This window comes from Cryptomeria japonica, chromosome 4 (genome assembly GCF_030272615.1).
Source record: "Cryptomeria japonica chromosome 4, Sugi_1.0, whole genome shotgun sequence".
Classification (NCBI taxonomy): domain Eukaryota; kingdom Viridiplantae; phylum Streptophyta; class Pinopsida; order Cupressales; family Cupressaceae; genus Cryptomeria; species Cryptomeria japonica.
In genome coordinates, this window is record NC_081408.1 from 19,295,586 (window position 1) to 19,320,043 (window position 24,458).

The following is a 24,458-nucleotide window of genomic DNA, read 5'->3' on the forward strand; positions in this document are numbered from 1 at the left end:
ATCATTTGGTAAGAAAGAGGACTAAATCTCAATTCCAACACAACAAAGAGTGTGAGGATTTGAGAGTTCTCTAACACAAGATGAGGGATGTACATGGAAACAAAATGCAAAGAGAAGAAAAAGAAAGGAAAAAAGGCATGAATACACACATTGGTGATCCATGAGAAGAATAGTGAGAGAGAAAACATGGACTTCTCGCCCCTAGATCTTGTCTAGGTGATCCATGGGAGAAAGGACACGGAAAACTAGCCCCTAGAGTCTGTCTAGGTGATCCATGTAAGGGAGGAGAGTGAGAAAGTCTAGCCTTATGCCGCTAGTTCCACTCAACCTCGTGCATGTGTGTGTAAGGGAGGTTAGAAGCACCTCATAGGAGTCTATCCCTAAGTATGCTACAACCTATATATGTATAGTACAAAAAGGTGGCATCTCGCTCTAAGAGTCTGTGCTCTGGTTTTGAGAATGACCCATTGCTCAAAAAGTGTAATGTTTATGTCATAAGCAAAGTAGAACAAGGATACCTACCTTTATCACAAAAGAAGATACCCCAAAAATGCAACAATGTCATAGATCCAAGCAAGAGAGTTTTGCACTCTTTAAGCAAGGATGAGATAGTTGAAAAGGGATATCTTGTAGTATGTGTAAAGGAGATCCTTAGAGGAGAAGAGATCTTTGTACAATAGACACCTATCCCCGAGAGGAATTGTCTTAGACAAATATAACATCTTCTAGAATACGACAAAGAAGAGAATAAGAATGCAATACTTCCTTCTTCTGCGAGGTGAAAGTGATTCTTAATGAAGGATGACGCTCTTTTTAACCCAATTAGGAGAGTGAATTCGTTATGGATGTATTTTACCAAGTGCAAAAGAGGTTGTAGTCAAGGACTTACACCTCTTGTAAGAGAGAATCCTTGAACAAACAACAACAAATGCGTACAAGGCCTAACATCAAGTAATAAAGTCCACACCATCCACAAAATAGGAAAAAGTGGATCCTTAGATAAAAATAAGGAAAGATCATTGCCTCAATGAGAAGGACTTACACAATCTTCTAGGGAGAGATTTGGACATAAGCAAAAGAAGAGATGTATGAAATCACTCTTGTCCCCATAAGAACAAGAAAATTAGGCTATTATGTTGCTTCAAAAAATATGATTGCACTTGAAATTGTACCATCACGAATGACAATGAGCCCCCAGTAAATGAGCTACCAATGTCACATAATGATGAGCAACATAATAGCCATTACTGTTATTTAAAGACATGATAGATTGAATGAGGTATTTGAATATGACATGCTAAATGCTCAACTATAAGTGAGATCAAAAACATGTATAAAATGATAAAAATTGAAGAAGAAAAGTCACAAGAAATCTTAGAAGAGGGATGAGTGTAATTTATTAGAGCCTTATCCCTAGAGGAAAGGACTTTATGATGAATAGGAGATAAAGATTCATAAGTGGATTTAGAAATTTGAGGGGATTCATAAAGAGATTTGTTCATCGCCAAGATTTCCTTATGAAGGGAATGAGAGTTGATAGAAGTAGAAGATGATTCGTCACTACTAAATATAGCATTCACATTAAGAGATGGTCTTTTAGGTGCTTTAGTGCGTTTGCAGGGATTATAGCCAAGTCCAAAGGCATAATTGTGAAAATTAGTCTCTAGAGGAACTTTTATCCCTTGTTCATGAGCGCCACAACCATTTCCATGATACCCATGCTTAGCAAAAATACGAAAACCACGACCATAACGATCAACCATTTCAGGAAGAGAAGGTGGTTTTTCATAAGACAAAGAATCAAACTCTTCATAATTAGAGGTGTGAGGAGAAGAAGTTTGAGAAGCGGCCACAAAATTATTACTCATAGATTCAGGTAAGACTGATTGATCTCTAGTTTCTTCCTTCTTTTTACCTTTAAGATCTCTAGGAGGAACCCTATACTCACCTACAAAGGTGGGATTGAAATCAAGAGATCCCCAATCGTCTTCTGCGAGAACCTTCTCAAGATCAAAAGCCTTTTCATGTGTAGACTCAAGTTGAGAAGGATCTTATTCAGGAGCTTTAGACTCATCCAAAGAATTTTGATTATCAGAGGGTGATGATTCATCCATAGGTATCTTGTTTAACGAGTCATCACTAGAAGAGGAAGGCTTAGAAGAACTCCCTTTGGAAGTAGATGTTTGCAAACAAGCCTGAAGTTTAGTATCACCTATCAAGGTATATGTCTTATTGTTATAAATGAATTTAATTTGTCTATGCAATGTAGAGGGGACAGCTTGCATGCTGTGAATCCAAGGCCTCCCTAATAACAAGTTGTATGTTAAATTTCCCGGCATAACATGGATAGGAGTAGGCAAAGTAACAGGTCCCACTGTGAGAGGTAAGGTAATGATACCCAATGAAGTCTTAGCCACATTGTCAAAGCCACGAATGGGATGAGAGTCAGGCTCAATAAGGGATGTATCCACATTCATCTTATGCAATAGATTAATGCTACACACATTAAGGCCAGAGCCATTATCTACCAATGTTCGTCTTATAGCAGTGTCATTTATGATAACCACAATCATCAAGGGATCATATTGTTGTTGAATTTCACTAGTAGGCAAATCATCTTGGGTAAACACAATTTGAGCTTTAGGATTCATCACAGAGTTAACCAAAGACACTATATTACTAGATATATTAGGTGGAGGAACATTCAAATCTTTCAAGGCATCTTGTAACATTCCATGATGAACAGAAGAAGTTTGTATCAAATCCCAAAGAGATATCTTTGCCGGAGTAGTTTTAAGTTGTTCAATAAGATCATATTCCTTACCAAGAACTTGTGAAATACGAGGGGCTTGAGGAAGAATAGGTTGAGAAGGAGGAAGTGAAGTGGGGATAACTGGAGGAGGATTAGGTTGCGTATTGTTTCTTGTATTATAGGTATGGGCAACCGCATGATAACTCTCTCTAGTTAGTTGCTTAGCATACTCATAAGGGCTCTTAGAAGAATAACCTCCTTGCACAGTAATAATAGGTTTCTTAGGTGTGCAAAAAGAATCATTAGCATAACCACCTTGAACCACTAAGATAGGCTTATTTAAAGGTTGAGAATTTTGAGAAGGACAAGCACCTTGGACAGTGAAGAGAGGTTTGTTAGGTGTCTCATTCACATGTATCAAATTGATTGAGGATGGTTTAGAGGAATGAACAAAAGTGTTGGAAGAATTATTGATAGTCTTCTCTTGCACTAAAATCTTATCACGGATCAAATCAATTTTAGGAGAGAGACAAGGGATAGGCATTGATGTTCTAGTAGGAAGAGTGATACTAGGAAAGGTCATATCATCCTTTATCATCACAGGATCTACATGGGGAATAAACTCTCTAGGAAAAGGATCAACACTACTCTCTAAAGTCTCACTTTTGAGAGGGAGATCTTTGAAAGAAATGTTAACCATCTTGCTTTGAACTAGGGTTTCCTTATGAGTAGAACCAAGTTGAGGAGAGGGAGATGCTTTATTTTTAGAGGAAGAATAATTGAGATTCAAGGAAGGGGAGAAACTATCAAGGGAGTTTCCAATCTTGATTTCATCCCCTTTGGCTAGGGGTAGAGAATAATCTATACCTTCTTCTAATGGTTCATCCCAAATAGTGAGGTTGTTGAAAGGAATGTTTAAAGTATTGTCAATTTTGGGAGAGGAGATAACATTGTTTATTAATTCCTCATCCTTAGGAGGGAAGGCATCAATAGATGTGTTAAACTCATCCTCTTTCCTCAAAATATGTTCAATATGATCTTTAGGGGAGAGAGAATTAAGGAAATTGCTTATTATTTCATCTTCTTTCTCTAAGGGATGCTTATGGGTAAGATCAACTTTAGGAGAAGGGTAAGAATTTATCATTAACTCATCATCTCTAGTGGGAATTTTGTTGGAAAGGGAAATGCCATCACTAGGGATTGTAGGGATAACGTCATCTTCTTGCACAAAAGGATCCTCATGAAGGGAGTGTTTTTTAAGAGCCACACAGTCATCAAGGTCATCATCCAATAATGCATGATCATATCTATTAAAAGGTTTATCTTTTGATTCAAAAGGAGATATTTCCTCATAGAGGGGATTATTGAACACAACCATGTTACTAGATTCAGTGGAAGAGTTGATAGGAATGTACCCTTGAGAGGAACCATTTGACTTATCTTTCTCATCACATCTAAATGGCATAGTAACAAGGTTTATGAGTTTTTGGTAAAATGAAGGTTTGGTATATTTAGGTTTCAAAAATTCATCTAAAGCTTCATCTAACTCATAATCATCACAAATATGATCATATTGCAAATAAAAATCTAACATTTTGAAATTGCATAAAATTTAAACACACAATGCAAAGAAACACACCCCTTTTTTTTTTTTCTTTTTAATGAAAATGAAATGAAAACACACTAAATCTAGATCTAGATCTAACAAATGCAATGCAAGAGGAAGCAATGATAGATTCACATCGGGTTCACCAAAATGTGTAGGGGAAAAAGCGAGACTAGGTTAACATGCCCTAATCCTACCTTTTGACACACATTACGGAATACGAAAGAGCCTAGAGATATCGCACAATTGGCTACTTCTTTTTGTGAAAGAGAGAGCCATGGGATATCTATTAGGATTTCTATTCCCTTGTTGAAATTGAAAGATAAAATGATGCAAGTTCAAGTCCTAATCCCAAAATGCAAATATGAACTAATAACAAGATTGCAGAATTGAGATTAAACAATGAACAGTTGTAAATACAAGGATGAAATAAGAATGCAGGTGCATACCCGAAGTTAAAATCTGACTGAAAATGTTCGGGACGGGGGCGCGGGCGCCACTGTCCTGATTCTGCCCCTGAAACTGCTCCGGAAACTGCTGTTTTTGCACTTTGAAAAAGTTGTCAAAAATGCTGAAAATGCTGTCTGTCAGGAGGACCAAGGCACCCAGCACCCCTGTCCCAGGGACCAGGGCGCCCAGCGCCCCTGTCCCAGGGACCAGGGTGCCCAGCGCCCCTGTCCTGGCAGGACCAGGGCGCCCCACGCCCCTGTCCTAGTCTTTTGCTCTGAGATTTGGTGGGAAGGTCAGTTTCAGTCTGCTTCTCTCGGATCTGCAACCTGCGGCGTCGTCCGAGTCCCGAAACCTGCACTTATATCTGAAAAGGTGTTTGGGCAGCTATATAGGGTTTTGCCTTAGTCAAACCCCCGCTTCGGTGATTTCCACCTCCACGAATAGCCAAGTTGTATTGTAAAATGTATTGTGTGTGCAGACCTAGTGTGTGTGCAAGGTCCTTAAATGCAAGAAAGCAAACTAGAGCAACCTAGAAAGTAAACCCTAATTGCTTGTAAATGATAATGTAAATGCTCTAAATCAAGATGCAAAGTGATCTAAAGCATGAATAAATGATATATTGAAGCTTATGCAAAGACATGAAAACTAACATGAAATCATACCCAACCCTCAAGGGAGGAGTACAAGCCAATCTTCAGTCGGTAATCTCCTATTGTTCTTCAATGTCTTCCAAGCCCTAAATGAATGAATGAAATTGATGAATACTTGATAGATGGATGTTGAATGTTGTTGAAGTCTTCAAAGATCTGCTCTTTTGCTGCATATGAGGCCTTGAAAATCAAAAAAATCGGATCCTTTCAAATGAAGAAAGAGAGCTCTTATGTATGAAACCCTAGGTCTTAATTTCAACTTTTGGCCAACCTAGAGATTGAATATCCCGCCAATTTCTTAGGGTTAAGCTTTATTTTATGATTGGATTACGCTCCTAAAATTTCAGGAAAAATGTCCGGGACCATGTTGCACTCCGGGCGCCATGGTCCCGACAACTTTTCACCAAATTTTCAGGGCCGTCAGATATGATGATTTTAGAGAGAATCCCGAAGTTACAGGTGATTTCGAGATGTTTTGACCCCCGAAATCAAGCCCCCAAGTTCAAAATAGGACCTAATTAGGGTTTTTGATTAAATGATGTATAGGAAGAATAAAATGAAAAGGGCACACTTTAATGAAAGGGCCCAACTTTATGATATGGGAGATGATAAAATAGAACCTTAGACCTAATTAATTTGATTAATTAAGTGCTAAAGGGGAAATGCAATGCAAAATGCAAAATGCACCAAGGCGGGTGCTAAACTAGGTGCGAAATTGTACCACCCTAGCAAGTGCGTACAATTTACGACGCTACATAAACTTAAAAGAAAACATGTATTCATTTGCAGTCTTGACCCTAAGAAAGATAGAAAGAACTCCATAAATGATATCAGTGCCTTATTTGGGCTACAGAGTCACCCAGACTGTACAAGAATTCTGAATCTGGACATTCACATACATCTTGTCACTTTGACTTCAACAAATTAATATATGCTTGACATATATGTGATTTTTGTCTTTATGCTAAATCTGTTTATCAAATTTAAGCAGACAAATTAATTAATTCACTAATAGAGAGGTTTTACCTATATTTAATTCCTCTCCTTGAGAGAAAAGCCTAAAACACATTTGTAAGCTTGCTTTGCAATCCCCATTCAATCAAATAATCCTAGATTATTTAAAAAAACATAGTAAATTAACAAATGCATGCAAGAAGACAACATAAATATGAGCTCAAAATGACCTAATATGTATATTAATATCAATTCTCAAAATCATACATAAATCAAGGTACTTTCTGAAAACTAGAAGACCGTATATAAATTTTGGCAGAGTTTCTTTACAAGTTCTTGTGATGATCTCCTCTCAAGTCATGGTATCCATTTATAATAACATGGATGCAAAAAAGCTTTAGACTCTCCTAGGAATAGTTTGTTACAACTGCAATTTCCTCCAAAAAGAGGTTACAAATCACTTTCACTCCTAACTTTCTGAAAACTGTTACAACATTGCAGCATCAATTGCTTGCTCTTGACCCTCCCCTTCTAGCACCGTGTATTTATATATCCATCCTTGAAACATGTCATCATTGGGCCAAGAGTGACTAGTGATTTTCTTCTTCAATTTATTCAATCTTTTCCAGGTGTTCCTTAACTGCTTGACTTCAGCCTCCAAGAAACCATAATGTGACTTCATCTTTTCAATTTCTTCAATTGTTTGAATAAATAAAGATGCTTCATCTGAATTGATGACTTCATTTATCCATTGAGAGAATTTATGTCCTAGCTCATCAAACCATACTTTCTCATATTTCAGCTAACTTGAACTAACAAAACCTCCAAGAAATATTTCAAACTTTTGGTTAGCATATTCTTTTATGTACAGGTTGGCCTTTCTCTCTAAACTAGCTCTTCCTTCTACTAACCTAGACATACCTTTAACCAACTCACATGTGGATTTAATATTAGCATCAGCCTCGGCCTCCTTATGGGATGAGCACATGAGTTCCATATCCACTTCCCTAACCATCCATTTATTTAGGATTGACTCCAAAATAGCTTTATCCTCATTTAAAGAGGTCAATATATTCAAAACCTTCTTCATGTATATATATACAATAGGATCCAGTACTGTGTCAACAAACTTCAAAATTGTGCCCATGACCTTCTCCTCATACTTGCTTGCTAAAATGGCTTGAGCCTGCTTCAACTTTTCTATCTCATCCTGAAGAGTCTAAGATGATTGAAAACCAGATGTCCCAGGGGAAGGGGAAACTCAGTGATGGGGACAGTGGGTGGAGATGTTGCTGGAGTGGAAGTAATCATCAAAGTAGATGACTCACCTTTCTTTTGCAGTCCTTCAATCTAGCCTTTTAACTTTGTAATTATCTTGTCCTTGTGGGCTAATTCCACTTGAGCCTCATTGTATGCCTTCAAAATTAATTCCATTTTCACATGGATGTCAGCCTTCTCTTTTTCTTCTTTCTCAGCTATTGCCATGTTGAACTTAGCTGACTCCAATGTTGTACTGGCTGCTTCCACAAACCCTATGTCTTTCACTCTTTTTACAATCATTCCCCCTAAGTAGCTGGACTCTTAGGGGCCTTTTCTTTTCCTATTTTTCTCCCTTTTCAATGACCACATGACCAATGCAACACGATCCTTTCTGAAGGTCACCCCTTCTAAGGGATTTGTTTTCTTTCTGATAGCATCAAGGATTAATGCGTCAACTATATCCCTTTTAGGGAGAATTAACACTACTGCCTTTTCTATCATTTCTCTCCACTGCTCAGGGGTAATGGCTTCAAATTCAGTCATCATTTCTTTCTTGACCTCTTCTTCAATTGTAGATGTGTCCTTACCTGGATACTCGATCTTTCTCTTCTCACATCTTTTATTATAGTTTTCCATGTTTGTTCTCCAAACAAATTGTATGAAAGATCTTGTTTTAATAAAACTACTATCTGCCAAAAACTCCTCACTGGCCTATTTGATGACAGGGTCTAGTTCTTTTCCTATAAACTCCCCTGCAATTAAATCCATTTGGTCATTGGTCGACTCTTCAGGCATTCCTTCTTGTAACTCCTCATAAGTGAGGGCAATTTCCCCCAAACTTCCTAATTGCAACAACTGCTCTATTGCTACATGTTCCTCTCCCACATGAATTGGGGATTGGGATGGAGAGTATAAAGCTTCACCTGTTTGTATCTCCTTTCCCACTCTTTGCCTCTTGGGCGAATCTTGGATTTCTACCACATCCACTGCATGCCTTTTTCCTTTTGATGAGGAAGGCTCACCTCTTGCTGGCATCAACACATTGTATGTTGATCTCTTTTGTATTACATAGTCTCTCGGGGGCACTGCCTTTGCAAATGCAGGCCTAGCTAAAACAAGTTTAACCTTCTCAGGGTCATTTTTCAAAATAATTTCTCTCTTCTCTTTTAATACCTACATTAGATCCTCAAAATGGAGTATCAAAAACTTGACTTTCTCCTCAAAAGGGGTAAAACTGGCAAAAGGATCATAACTACTGTCAAACCGGTGGATAAAATCAATGGCCTTCTTGTATCCAATCCACTTCTCTTTTCTTAGTTCCTGTTCTTCTAAATTGAATTCATTCCTAATCAAGTCTTTAGGGAAATGGAATTGGTGAGCCCTCCCTCCACATCTGACTCTTTTCCTGAGCATATCATTGAAAAACCCTTCTGGGTTAGCAAATCTCACTACTGCAGTAGACAACCTAAATGGTTGAAGGAACTTGTCAAAATGCACCCATCCTCCCTTGATAATCACAAATTGTTGGCCTAGGTTTACAGTTGGGAAAATAGATCCCCTACCTTTGTTTGTCAACTCTGCTTCCTGCAGACTTCCTAATTGTCTCAATACCTGTGCAATTCCAATCTTCAAGGGAACCTAGTAAGGGAGCAGATATGGAGCTCCTCTGAACCCATAAACTCTGAAAATAGTGGAAACAAGGTATAGGTAGATATCACCCTAGTTATGCACAATTTTGATGTCCTCAGTAAATTCTTTTGGCCTGCGAAACTCGAGAAGGGCTTTGGGAATCCTAGGGTTTTCAAAGCACATCAAGATCCTAACCCTAGATGCAAAACATTTGTCAAATCTCAGGTAACTAGCATCCTCTCTGTCCCAAGATAGGATAGTGCTCCATAATTGAACTAGCATCTCTTCTCCATCCTTTTCTCTTAACAAATCTATCTCCTTGGCAAAATAGTTTGCAGCCTTGAATAAGAGCATGTGCATAAGGAGGGAATACCACCCAAAAGGCCTGACTACTTTAGCATTTTTTATTCCTATCAAACCCTCATGAATAGCATCAGTGAGGTAAGGAGCAAAGTCAAATGTTATGGCCAAGGATGGGTTAAGGATTTGTGCCATCATAAGCATATAATGTGTGAGCATGGTTGCTTCTGCATCTTCTCCAAAAATCTAGCAAAGAGACCAGTACATCCCCTTAGCCCTCAAAGTGAAAAGGCTCAGGGAGAAGGGCTCCATGGTGCTCGGGCCTACCACTGTTAAACCTCCTATCTTCACAAAGAATTCCTTCAATGGACCACTTCGGAGATGATCCCTTTGTGTCTCATAAACCCTTGCTAATGTCTCAAAATTAATAGGCTCTAAGTAATTGGAGACTTCACTGAGTCTGAAAACCTTTCTAAACTCATCATCATTCATCTCAATTAGAACCCCTCCATTCACATTCCTAATCACTTTTTCCACAAGGTCATAATTAACTATGATTTAGGTCAAGAGGTCTAGATCCATAAAAACCCCTGGCACTATCAACTTTCCCACATCTAGCTCCCACAGACTATTGTTCAGTGCAGGAGAATGCCTCTAACCAAAAGCAACCCTGAAGAGTCCTAATCCTGTCAACCCTATCTGTGCATCCCTTAACCAGATCCCTTTGTCATATAGACCATCACTAACCCATAAGTGGGGAGATTTGGGCACCAACTCTTTATTTTAGCTGCACTATTGGAGGACTGAGTTAATTGCTCCAAGAAGTCATCGCAGATGGCTCTTTCCTGGTAATCGACCTTCCCTCTAAATTCTCTCTTTGGAGCCATTTCAATGCATATTACTTTCTTTAATCAATCAACCCTCTGGCCCCTTTGGAAACTCAAAAAACCTATTATGCCAAGCAATTGACAACTTTAGAGGAGGATTTCAGAACACTTACCCGTGATTTTGAGAAAACTCGCCTTGCGCTCTGGTTCTCATTAAAGATTTTTGAATGCAGATAGGAAAACTTGGCCTTGCGAGAGATTTATTGCAATAACTGAGGACTTGACTAGGGCTAATTAAGAGGCATGCTTCAACAATCAATTTCATAAATTCAAATTTTTGGCACCGATGGATAACCAGTCTCTTTTAAAATTGCTTTTCCTTTGTCACTGACCCATGGACGACCTTAAACCTCATGCACCTTCATGTCGCGCGATAGCGATGACCCTTAGATCCCTTCGAACTTGTCTGGCCTTTAATCTCACGATAACTGCAAATGGTTGACACTCAGTCTCTAACTGTTACCTGGGCCTACCTTTAACAGCTTGTCGCTGGGTTGCAGACCCTAAAATTCACATAACTTGACCTTGAGACTCAGTGACCACCGTAGATCTCTTTAAGAATTGCCTAACCTTTAACTTCTCTGGGAAACTTTACCTTAACCGCTGAGCACTGACCGCCACCTGCTAACTATCTTCCGAGCTAGCCGCTGGCGGTTTGTCGCTGGGTCATCATCTTTAAACATCGCTCATCTTCACCCAGTGGGTCAGTGAAAATTGTCGGATCTTCACTTAACCGCTTGACCTTTATCGTTCATTGTAACTGCCTATTGTTTAACTTTTATCTCACCGTGACTGCAAATGGTTTGTCGCTGGGTTGCAGTTTTTAAACTTCGAGCAACTTCACCTTGTGACTCAGTGACAACCGTAGATTTCCTCCAAACTTGTCTGGTCTTTAATTCCTTTTAGTATCAAGGTGGGCCCTGTTCCTTTGATCACTTAGCCCATGAGCTCCTGCCAAGTGTGTCCACCTGTCATCTGTTGATTTGCTCACAAGTACACCGGTTTCCACTTTCTGATAGCCACATGTATTTTGGGTAGTCGAATCATTTTTCCTTTCGACAGAACTACCTTGTAAGCACTTCCACCTATTATTCCACGTGTTTACCACCTTATTGGTATCCACCTGTTGGAATACCACCTGGACTTGCCACATCATTAGTCGCTGGGTTGCGATGCTTAACCATTGCACAACTTCACCCAGCGGGTCAGCAACAACAATAGATTTTCCTTTGAACTTGCAGTCACTTTAATGCCCTTAGAAAACGTCCTCAAAAGGTAGGTCCCACCATCAGTCACTGGGCCGTGATCTTTAAACGTCGAGCAGCTTCGCCTTGTGACTTAGCGACCGCCATAGATTTCCATGAAAACTACCCGCACATTAGCCATTCGCAAAAAGACTTTTAAGGAAAAGAGGGGCCGACCTTCAGTTGTTGGGTCGCGGGCTTTAAACTTCGCACAACTTCACCCAATGGGTCAATGACATCCATAGGATCAACATGAACTTGCACGTTGATTAAGGGACCCGACAAGGAACATAAAGAACTTAGGAAAGGCGGAAAAATTAAGAAAAATCATAACCCGCCTAGGATAAAACCCAAAAAGGGGCCCCTTTTTGCACGACGGACAAACCCTTCCACTTAAGTGGAAAAACAACAAGGAAATACAAGGAGAAATCTCACGATGTAGAGTTTTTTTGAAACAAAAAAACCCCCAAACCCTTAGACAAACAACCCCAGGAACAGAAAGAAACAATCAAAGCCGAACAATTGAAAGGATTGAAAGACAAAATCTCCAAAATTCTAAATAGTGATAACAGGGTTCATTAGGACTATCATACATCCATCAGGGATGTCCTAGGTTCATTAGGACTGCGCTTTTTTTCAAAATCACTCAAAGATAATTAAGATCCATTACCAAATCTCTCTCTCTACTCTCCATATCCCCTCTCATCTCTCTCTCTCTCTCTCCATTCTCTCTCTCCCTATCCCTCCATTCTCTCTCTATATAGTTTCTCCCTATCTCCTTTGACCCTATTTCTCTACCTCTCTCTCTCTCTCTTTACTTACCTCTCCCTCCCACCCTTAGGTAGAGAGAGGTAGGGAGGGGAGAAAGGGAGAGGAGAGATAAGAAGAAGTCAAGAGGAAAGGAAGGAACAGGGAGAGGGGGAGAGAGAGATGAGATTGAGATAAGAAGAGAGGAAGGGAGAGGGATGTAGAGAAATAGAGGTAGGGGGAGGGAGATGTAGGTAGAGTGAGAGAGCGAGGGTAGAGAGATATAGGTAGGGAGGGAAGGAGAGAGAAGTAGGTAGGTAGAGAGAGATAAAAAAATAGAGGGAAGGAAAGCTAGACATGGGGGAGATAGAGATAAGTAGAGATGGTAGGAGGGAGGGAGATATAGAGATAGATGGGGGAGGAGAGATAGAGAAAAGTAGAGATAGAAGAGGGGAGATATATATAAGTCTATAGAGACAGAGACAAAGACACACACACACACACACACACACACACACACACACACAGCATAACAATTATTAAAATTTTACTAAGTTTGACAAATTATAAGGTCTTCCAAAATCTAGATTTTGCATTATAACTTCTAGGGGTCTGAAACCATTCTCAAGCACCCTGAAACTATATACATGAAATATAACTTAAAGTATAAGATTTAAGTAAAACAACACCTAAATATTACTTAAAGATTTATTCATGTATAAAGTCTAAGAAAGAGGGAGAGTACTAACTATATAAGGAGGAAGAGAGACATGGGGATAGGAAGAGAGATCTATTTTTGCATCTTAGAAATGTGAGTGCATTATAAAATGCTCATGTTATAATGCACTCACATTATTTGTTTCTTTGGGTATTTGCAACCCTTAGGAATGGATTTTCTTTTGGCATCCAACCAAAAGGATTGGAATGACATTTCAACACCTAAATACATGTTTCTTTTCAAATTAAAAAAAATGGCATAATCTCAAGTGTGCATTCCATTAGGTTTGGATGTCTTTTATTTCAAGATAAAAAAAATGATATAGTAATGTCGAGATCTCTCCTAGCTTTCTAACCATTATTTTTTTCATATTTCAATTATATTTAGGTTTTTATTTTTAATTCTATTTCACTAGTGTCTCCTTTTTTTGTCAAAAACCTATGTATGGTTCTTTTGGTCTCATTTTTTACCTATTCATCAAAATTTATATCTCTCGGTGTTTTCTACATGAATTTTATTTATAAAATATAGTATGCTAGACTCTATTCTACATAATTAAAGTTTTTTCTATTTGTTTCCAAAAAGATTAAGGGGTCAAACTCTTAATGTTTTATTTTTTAAGATGTGTCCACATTGAAAATTGGTAAAAAATCAAATACATTCATAAAAAATTAATCAAAAGGTCATGCATAAGCTACATGGTATTAGCTAATTTTTTTACCAAAACAATTTTTGAAATATGAAAAAAGGTTAACATTTTAGGGGGAGCACACCAAACAATCATGATATATTTTTTTGACAAAAATAAGAGCACTTTGTGTTCTCCCCCTATTTGAACCCCTTAATCTCCACCACTTAAAAAAATAAGTTTTAGAAAGTAGATTCAAAGAACTATGACTCTTGTTCTTGTTGCATCTTCAAATTTTGAACATAAATATCTTTAGTTTCTCATCCGAGATTTTTTTCCTGATTTATTTCAAAAAAGTGGCCTCTTAAGACTCCCTTTTGTTTATCCATTTCCATGCACATACTCTCTATTTCTATTTCTCTCTATGTCTTTCTATCCTTCCATCTCTCTTTCTCTCTTTCCTCCCTACTTTGAAGAACATCACTTTGTATATTTTAATTGCCTCTTACTTAAGTTACCTTAATGCCAAGGAATCAAATTATAACGAACAATAATAAATAGAAAATAATCAATCTATTAATTCTTAGATGATGATGTGAAATAGTATGCAAAACAACTGTCATATGTAAACAATTGCATTCATAATCACTTGTTTGACTTATTCATAATCAATATTTAACCCAAGCTTGCTCACAACTTAAAAAATAATGAGGATTAAAAGAAGATGACTTAAATATCAGACTAACAACATCTAATACTTAATTATCTAGATCTCATTTTCATCTCTTGTTTGTTTTATTGCTCATTTATATTAATTATAAAAATAAGCATACTTAACGAATACTGGAGCTACTTTATTCCAGCGAATAAGGAGAAGGCAACCACCTTCTGTTTTCTGTAATTAGATATAAGAGCATAAACAACGGGCACATTAGGTATAATAATGATTTATTGTAAGATTATTTTAATTAAAACGCTAGTATGCTGTTTATTATTAGACATTAAATATAACATTAAATTTCTAATGTGTTGTTAAAGTTTGATTGTATTACTGCTCTTTCAATACAGTCATGAATTTCGACAAATAAAAATGTCATATATTTCAAAAGGATTGATGAAAGTAAAAAAAAAAAAATATTGCAAATCGAAATCAGTTTTATTTCTTTTATAAAGAAAATAGTTCTTATCATGTAGCGACTTTGTTTTATGTTCTTTTATGTTAGACTGCTACCCCGTTTAAACTTTGGAGATGTGGCTATTTTCACCCATCCATACGATTATATCTAAGGGGAGGAACTAGCACTACTGAAAATCTTACATAGAAATTTCAAATCACTCCCAGTTTTTAACAATTTACTTGACAAATCTCCTTTTTAAACTCATGATTTAAGACCATATACCTGCCCAAAGATATATAATAGTCATTATATTTCCATTTCCATTTCCATTTTACATAAGAAAGAATCAAATCAATTTTAAATTCTTCACACTGTTTAGGCAACCAACTACATAGAATACTAAATTTCACGTTGACCAACTTTTGCTTAGCAACGAAGCAAACTGAGAGTCCAAAACTACTATAAATACAGTAGATAATTGCTCTTCTCCTGCATACAAACTTGAGTGAGATTGAAGAAGAAATAGCTGAAGATGGGCAATGAAGATGAGGTTAAGCTTCTTGGCTTCTGGGCCAGTCCCTATACTCTGAGAGTGATGATTGGGCTTGAAGAAAAGGGCATCAAATATGAGTTTATAGAAGAAGATCTGTTGTCTAAAAAGAGCCCCCTGTTGCTGGAATTGAATCCTGTGCATAAGCAGGTACCTGTTCTTATTCACAATGGCAGGCCTGTAATTGATTCTTCCATTATATTGCAATATATTGATGAGGTATGGAGCAATGGCCCGACTTTCGTACCATCTGATTCATATGATCGAGTTATGGCTCGATTCTGGGTAGATTTTATAGAAAAGAAGGTATGTGACTATTCAACTTCACCAATAAATTGAAAGTGATTCTTCGCTTCATTTTATGTTTCACATTACAATATGATAAATTTTAGTAGCTCATTAGTTGTCTTTAAAGTATATTGTATCTTTCATTTTACTACTGTGATGTTTGACTTTTGCTAATTGGATGTGTTATAATATTGCATTCTAGATGATATCAGATTTCCACAATCCATAATTAGATTTGTTTCTTGTTTTCTGGATTAGATTGCGTATTAGTTTTTGAATCAATATTTTGGATCACACTCCATGATCTATCATCACGATAGTAGAAGGCTAAGAGAAACAGATCACGATGATGGATCACCAAGCTTCAGATCATTAGGATACTAGAGAGCTAAGAGACAAGGATCATGATGATGGATCATGGAGTGATCCAAAAAGTTGATTCAAAAACTTATACACAATCTAATCCAAAAACAAGAAATAAATCAATTTATAGTGCTTTTCAATTAAAAAATATTGCATTTTTTCTTTTTATATCATTCTTTTAAATTTATGTATATTTTTAATATGTATTAATAATAATATTTATTTATTTTCAGATTTTTAATTCAGGAGGAAGGAGCATAGCATTGAAAAAAGGAGAAGAACAAGAACAAGGAAAGAGAGAATTTATAGAAGGTTTAGCAATACTAGAAGAAACTCTCAAAGGAAAAGATTATTTTGGCGGAAACAATTTTGGAATAGTAGATATTGCACTAGCCCCACAAATATGTTGGCTTCATGCATACGAAATTATTGGAAATTTTAAGATTATGGCAAAACAAAAGTTTCCAAGCATTTTTGCATGGATGAAGAGATGTATGGAGAGGGAGAGCATGAAGAAAGCACTCCCACAACAAGAAAAAGTGCTAGCAATGGTAACTCAACATAGAAAGTTTCTTTTTGGGGAGGTTTAGTTAAACTTTGTTTTAAAAAAATTTAGTTTTGTAATGTATTGAGTTGTGTTACGCTTTAGTTTGTCATAGGTGTTATTATTTTAGGTGTTGTATATTTATAAATGTGGTGTTTAATAGTTTAATTAAATAATTGCTATAAGGAGCTCAAAATCAAATGAGTTTAAATAATAGTATTATTAAAATATGTTTTGAGTAAAAGAATATTTTATTATTAGGTTGTTGGTTAAGGAATAGGTGGGATTAGGTGAAGTGTTCTTCCAATTTTATAAAATTACGAGCAACTATGTAATTCTATATGTATTTCATTTCAATATTGAGTAAAATGAATTTTGATACAAAGATGGAATTTTACGTAATTTGGTATCAAAGTGAAGAGTCAAGAACCTCCTTTATCATAAGAACTTTGGTGCATAAGATTTGTAAGTGACCTTGTTATTAGTTAGAATAAAGCAATAGCTTCACATGTATGTGATAGTAGTTGGATATAAAAAGGGATGAATTTTAAATATCATTTTTTGAGGATTCCACCTTGAAATGACATCATAAATTTAATATATAATCATTGTCTTATTTTTTATTTTTTACATATATCTATGCATTATTATTATTATTTACTTGCAAAAATAATATCACAACACTTTTGTTTATTGTGTCCATGATCATAATTTAATTTGAGGGTTTTATTCTTCACATGTTTAAAAATACGATATCAAAGTATTAATTATTTTTTGTATGTAATAAAAGTTTTCTATGTGTTTTAGTGAGGTATGTTGGGAAAAGGTGTCTCAACCTCACATTTGTAATGTTCATTCTAATACTTTTTGTATTTTCTTGCTATTTAATATTCAAGTGCTTTTGTTTTCTTTTGGGGAGTTGGAATCCCACTTGGAAGCTTACTAGATGTTCTATTTTATTCAAATATATCTTTATCATGAGAAGATCTAGGCATCCCACTTTGATGTAGCATGGTTTGGCCATGTTTCAACATCTTGTGGTGTTTCTAAGATCATCATCAAGGGAGTTACATATGATAGGTTCTATGACATGTAAGAGAATGTAAGAGAAAGGTTTCATTGGAATCTTGACCAACATTATGATAGGTTGGTGTACTTGTCATGGAGCATCTTTTAAGGCTAGAATGAGGAAAAATTAATATATCTCATGGGTTTACATATGTTTTTCCTAGACAATTCATAATTTCTAGTATGTATTTTATATATTTATTTGGTGCTTAGAGTTGTAGTTTGTATGGTTGATTTATATGCTCTTGTTTCTATAGGTGCACCACCTATCACTAGTACAAAAACAAAAATATATGACTAAAAAAACTACTCAAATTTGTAGATAAATGACTAAATTTGATCGTGTGACTACTAGTAGTTTATTGTCAATCATAAATCAATTTGGTTACGTGACCACTAGTTGTTTTGATTGATCAATTTGGTCATCGATGTGGTCATCGATTTGGTCATTGATTTAGTCATATATTTAGTCACTAATTTAGTCATATATTTAATCACTAACTTAGTCATTGATTGTTGTTATCTGGTCATTTATTTAGTTGTGATAGTCACTAATTTAGTCATATATTTAATCATTGATTTAGTCATTGATTGTTGTTATCTAGTCATTTATTTAGTCATGATAGTCACTAATTTAGTCATATATTTAGTCATATATTTAATCATTGATTTAGTCATTGATTATTGTTAATTGGTCATTTATTTAGTCATTAATTGTTGTCAATTGGTAGTATATTTAGTCATTCTAATCATTATTTTACCATCAACTCGTCATATATTTAGTCATATTCCACCATCCTCCTGCATGTAAAGCAAGTGCTCTTCCATTTGAGCTAGCACCCTTTAAAGTATAGTTATATCATGTACCCTATGTTAGCCTATAAACATACATTTCTACAAATATTTGATTGTCCCATTTTTTATAAATAATATCGAATATTTGGTTCCATCTCTTCAACACGTTGTCAACTCTGTAACTTTTCCAACTGAACAACCTTAGGAAATATACAATTTTCTTGCAAGCTAAAATGATGAATGCAAAATATAGATGCCAAACCCAAATTGAATGGATGTTGATCAGCAGTAAAAATAGTAGCAATAAATTTAGGAGATTGTATCAATCGAAGTATCCAATTATGAACAGTGGATTTCACAATTAACAATGTTGATAAGAGTTTACGAACCTTCAAATGGCAAAAATTATTATGATAGCTGATCAACATTATTTATGGGGTTGATATAAGCTTTAAGATTCTTACATGGCAAAAACATGATTAATATAGAAAAAACAGATCTGAGTACTAATTGTTGATATGATTAATATAAAAAAAAATAGATCTGAGAACTAATTGTTGAGAGGTGATTGATATGTTCATTTAGAATGAATAGGTGTACTTGTAGTTTTATAGTTTTCTTTACTAGTTTTCATTCTTTTCTATTAAATATTTCTCAGGCTAGAAATTATGGTAATTTGCACTTAATCCTATGGCAACTACAATTTGACGATTCTTCCTACTGATTTTATTATGTTGCTAGAGAGGCACAATCAACACTACCCTGGTTAGGGATCACAACAGGAACAGAGTAAGCTCACCTAGATCACGGACAGTCTTATAAAAGACTAAAACAAGTATGTCATTAGATAAAAATGAGAATGATATATCGAATCAATCAATCAGGTTCCTATTCTATTCCTGTTCTTATTCTATGCCGGTTCATTTTCAGCAATTAGGTGCTTATTCTCTTCCTGTTGTTATACCCTCTTTGTGACTCTCATCCACAATGTGGGAATAGGAGAAAAAGAGATCAATCTAATACCCAGTTTACAAGGATATTCACTCCCTAAAACCCATAAAAGGTAACAACTGAGACTAGCCTCCAAGATGCAATGATTCAATATCTTTTCAAAAAATAATGGAATTTAACATTAAGTTTTAACAAGCAATGCTAACTCTTGTTTAAAAAGCCTCAAGTCCTCTAAGATGAGAGTAAAGAAGTCCCCATGAAATATGGTTTGCACCTTGACTTCAATGAGATTCCAGTAGCTTTCAGCTGAGCTGTGTATCATGAAAAATTGCAACTTTCCCTGATCATCTAGTGTCTTCGAGGAGAGGCCCTTACCAGCTTAGATGGGTATTCAATAAATAACTAATCTCAACTTGTAACAAAATGCACAAAAGACCTTAAAAGAAGGGCATTTCTACCATAATAATTACTTAGAGAATCTGTTGCACCATCTGAAGCATTGCCTTAACTACCAAACTTTTTTGGAGCATTAACTATCCGAACAATTATGCTTGAAAGAAGCTCAAGACTAGATTGTTATAAAATATATATTTTGTCCAGTGCTAAACTAAAGGTGCAAAATTAATACATAGCACCAATTTTCGTCTTGTTTGTGTTGATGGAAGAAGAGTCTATTGAAGTTAGCTGTGATAAATGTGCAGGACCACTATAAATGCTCCATTTAAAACCTTTAAAAAGAACATCACTCATAAATAATGTTTGACACAAAACTCTGCATCACAAGCTATGAAGGCTTAATTCTTTGGCCCCATGAAAAAAAATCTGAATACAAAAACTAACCATTGCAAATGGCAGGAATACAATAAATCTTACTCATTGTGCTCACCCATCACAATCTACAATTCCAAAAGACAATAACTTCTTCAAAGAAACCAAACTTGCAAGTCCTTGCAATATTACAGAGGAGGAATTTCATATTAAAGTTATAAACACGCTTGCATCTATGTTATAAGTATTTCTAGATCGCAGCTTTGAAACACACAAAATTAATAATAATTGAATACATTCCATTAGCAAGCTGAAGTAAGCCATACATAAAACATAGGAGCACAAGCATCCTCAGCTACAATCAAATATCCTCTTTCAGTTTAGCTTACCCATACAGAAAATTTGACAAAAATACTGAAATAGTTTGTCTTGTGGATGAGATGAACTTAAGTGACAAAAGCATCGGGGATTTCACAGGAAAGATGTAGGTTCAAATCTCATAAAACATGATGAGTGTTCATTTTTTTGTAAAATACTGCAACGCTTATTGGGTATGGCATATCTAAGATCCAGTCCAAGCCCTTGGTGAAGATAAACCCTTAGTAATGGCAACAAAGCCGAATTTTACACACGTAAAAAAGGTAAGGCAATTTACCAAATGAAATAGAAACAAAAAAAATGACAAAATTTAATTTAAGCTACAATGGGACTCAACACCCACTAGTCAAGACTCTTTGGTCATGAAGGACAAACTTGTTATAAAAGGTAAAAGAATATAGTGAGGTCAAGTCAAGAAAATAGAGCTTTAAGGACTTTTGACTCCTTGACAGTCACAAATGTATGAGAATCAACAACATTGGCAATCATGTTCAAAGCATGTAAACCTTGCATTCGTGCAGTCCAAACAACCCTATAACAATATGAAGATCAAACGTACCTTTCAAGGATAATGATAGCAACATAATCCTTCAAAGGACATAAACATAGTATTTTGCAGCGAAATGGGGCAGCTTTAAATGGCCATAACTTTTACACTATTAAGCCAAATTCAAAACTTCAATATGTTATGGAAAGGTGGTAAGATGAAGAACAAAACCCAGAAGGATCTTAGGCATGTGCGAGCAGATTTTTCTGCAACTTAGCTTACTGTTTCACGCAGAACAGCAGTTGGAAATAGTGCAACATTAAATCTAGCTATTTATAACTTATTCCTTGGGTAGTAAACTAGTTGTATTACACTAATTGTCTTTAGAAAAATATATAAAAATGTAGGATCAAGTGTATAAAAAATGTAGAAAGTCAGTGAACATATAGCAACAGATGTTGTAATATAGCATGACATAATGCAGTGTAACAACTTTCCTAAGAGAAGTCTTATTAAAAGATAAACACTTATGATAATAATGCAGTCCACTTTGTTCTAACTTCTAATGTCCAAGGAGTATGAAATAACTTTCTGTATGTCAAGATAAAAACATCATTCAGATGCTTCCAAATCAAACAATTAGACATTCTGCTGGACAAGTAAGTAATTACTGGCAATAATGTCTGTTGGTTGTACTGAAAAGATCAAGTTGGTTCAACTTCAGTCACTCTGTGATTAGTCCACTTCCTGCAACAGCAATTGACAATCATCTGTTATTTTCCCCAGAAAACTAAGAACTTGTCTCCAGAGAAAAAAAATTGAAATCGCTTATGTTAATACAAGGTCACAAAGAAGTAGTTAATCTGACGAAATTGTTGATGAAGATAATGAAGGTGTATTTTCTAGAAAATTCAATACCTCCTTCCTTGCTGGTCTCTTGAGCTTGTTGACCACTTGCTTCTAGAAAGTGGAGCTTCAAAGTTTCTTAGATAAATGGCTGAACTACTATATTTGACATTTGCCATGTCTAATACGCTATGCAACCCCAAATCAGAAATGAATGGTTCCATGTCAAACCCCATAAGGATGTTGGTGGGCTTGAGATTTGTACTAATTTAGATGTATGAGCCTTGTTCAATTTGACTTTGTATAGAAAAACATATCTGTTATCAGCTAGTGTTGGCTAACTAAGATACTTCAATATAGTTTCAAGCCATCCTAGTTTATGACTACTTTCAAGTCCTCAAGGTCCAAACAGGAATGATGCCATAAGAAAATAAAACTGTCAAAGAACGAGCATGAGGTTCTTTTGTTTCAGTGTCCTAGTTTTGGTCAATTCACATGGTGAACTCATGATCACAAACTTTAAAAGTAAGAGAGTTTAGTAAAACTAGCTGAAGTATTGAGAATCATAATGAGACTCGGCAAGTTGACTACAAAATCGTAGTTTTGGTAGACTATACAATGTTATCAAAAAGAGGTGAGCCAAATGGACTCCAAGTATTGTTGATTTTGAGCTTCTTGGAACCCTTGCTAAGTGATATCAAGTACATCTTAAGTTTAACAAGTAGGAAGAATTAAGAAATTATCTATTAGCCCATAATTCACCAGGGATAATAGACTTTCAGTCAATTTTGTATATTGTAATATTTATTTTTATAATGATAGTGTTGGTTATGTTTAGAAGCACCATTTTCCTTTCAATTAAGAAAGGTATACTCATCCCCTCGATATGACAAGTGCCTAACATGTCTTCCTTTTTTAACAATTGAATTCTATTATCATTCACATTTAAATTGGAGACATCAACTCCTTTTAGATTTCGAACAATTTTTTTGTTTTGGCTTTTTAAGTTATGTTCAATCTCAAGAATTTGAGTATAGCCTTGTAGTTGTACATCTATGTAGAAATTTAGGTGATTGTTTCCTGAATTTATCTTTCTTTCATGATTGCTCCTTTGTTCAAATTCTCTATGAAAGGTTATAAATGATCCTGAAGCATTCTAAACTTTTCTTATTGCCTGAACATATAGAAAAGCTGAAGGTGGGCAGAAGCTTAGTTAAGTAAAACTTGCTAGTCTCATTGAAACATTGTTGCATATTTTTCTATGGAACTATTGATGTTTTTTTCATGCACATGCGAACATAGAATAAAATACCTAAAGGTACCTTATCCTCTCTTGAGCAAAGTTTCCCGACTGCTGAAGATCTCGCCGAAGGATCAGTCGAGGCAACTCCAAGGTTCTTGTATGTAGGTTCTCTACTTGTGGATAAGCTCTTTGTGGTATGATGTGATTTTGCTGGAATCACAAGGGGACTTACACTTGATGACTAAACGTCTGATTTGCTTTCAATATTGCTGAAACACAGGATTTCACTAGCCTAGATTTTTTGAAAAAAAGGAAAAAAGGATGAGGGCGAGGGAAGGATCTAATTCTAACTCTAAGAATATAGGAGCAATGAATGATCTTTTATGAAATTATAACTAAGTCTTGTTTTGACACCCCAGGACCCTCTCCACAAGATTAGTGCGATCTTCGGAGGAAAGCTTTATGATGTTCAGATCATTGCTACATGCATAGACACCATCAGACTGATGCATATAAGTGAAGAAGCGACAATTGAAGTTAAGCTTAAGTTGAATGATTCCAGTTGACTACACAAGGCAAGTCTGCAATCAACAAACTGCTAGTAGTATGGATATACAAATTTCACCATCAATCAAACACATTTCTTCCACTCATCTAATAACATGAAATCAAATATGAGAAGTATAGAGACCATGCAAATTGTTGAATCGACCCATAGATTTCACCATTTCTTCAATGAAGCTTTACAAGCCTTTTACAACAACATCTTGGCAACAATCTTTGCCTTCTCTTTCTATTCTACTCTAATTGCTATACTATTAATTGACTTATTCACTATTTCTAACTATTCACCTTCTAACTCCTGACTAATCTATTAGCTAACTATTAGCCTTTACAAATGAGGAGCCAGGGCTTATATAGCGTCCTCCATACAAATCGATGGCTCAGATCAACTTGAAATCAATGGCCGAGATCTTACAATGAAAACCCTAATTAGGGTTTGTTACAACAAACTCAATTCTAGCCAATGAAATAATTGCATTATTTGGACACGTGTCTTCTCTGGAATATTCGACCAATGGAGAACCGAGGTAGGTACATCGAAGTTTGTGCTATTTTGATGAGCCAGGTACATTGAATCTGGACACGCTGAGGTGGACCAATCCGATTGGAGGAGTGATGACTGGGATGCCACCTTGTCTGACACTTGCAACTTGGTAGATATTCAATTTGA

At 35.8% G+C, this 24,458-nt stretch overlaps 1 protein-coding gene across 1 annotated transcript in view; it reads left to right on the plus strand.

Annotated features, from left to right (window-relative positions):
• The first annotated feature begins 15,475 nt into the window (after positions 1–15,475).
• LOC131874856 (probable glutathione S-transferase) overlaps positions 15,476–24,458 on the plus strand; it is a 39,058-nt gene continuing 30,075 nt past the window's right edge. Inside the window, exons 1-2 of the mRNA XM_059218782.1 lie at positions 15,476–15,799; positions 16,378–16,695. Of these exons, the coding sequence (XP_059074765.1) occupies positions 15,476–15,799; positions 16,378–16,695 (642 nt within the window). The remainder of the gene's footprint in view (positions 15,800–16,377; positions 16,696–24,458) is intronic.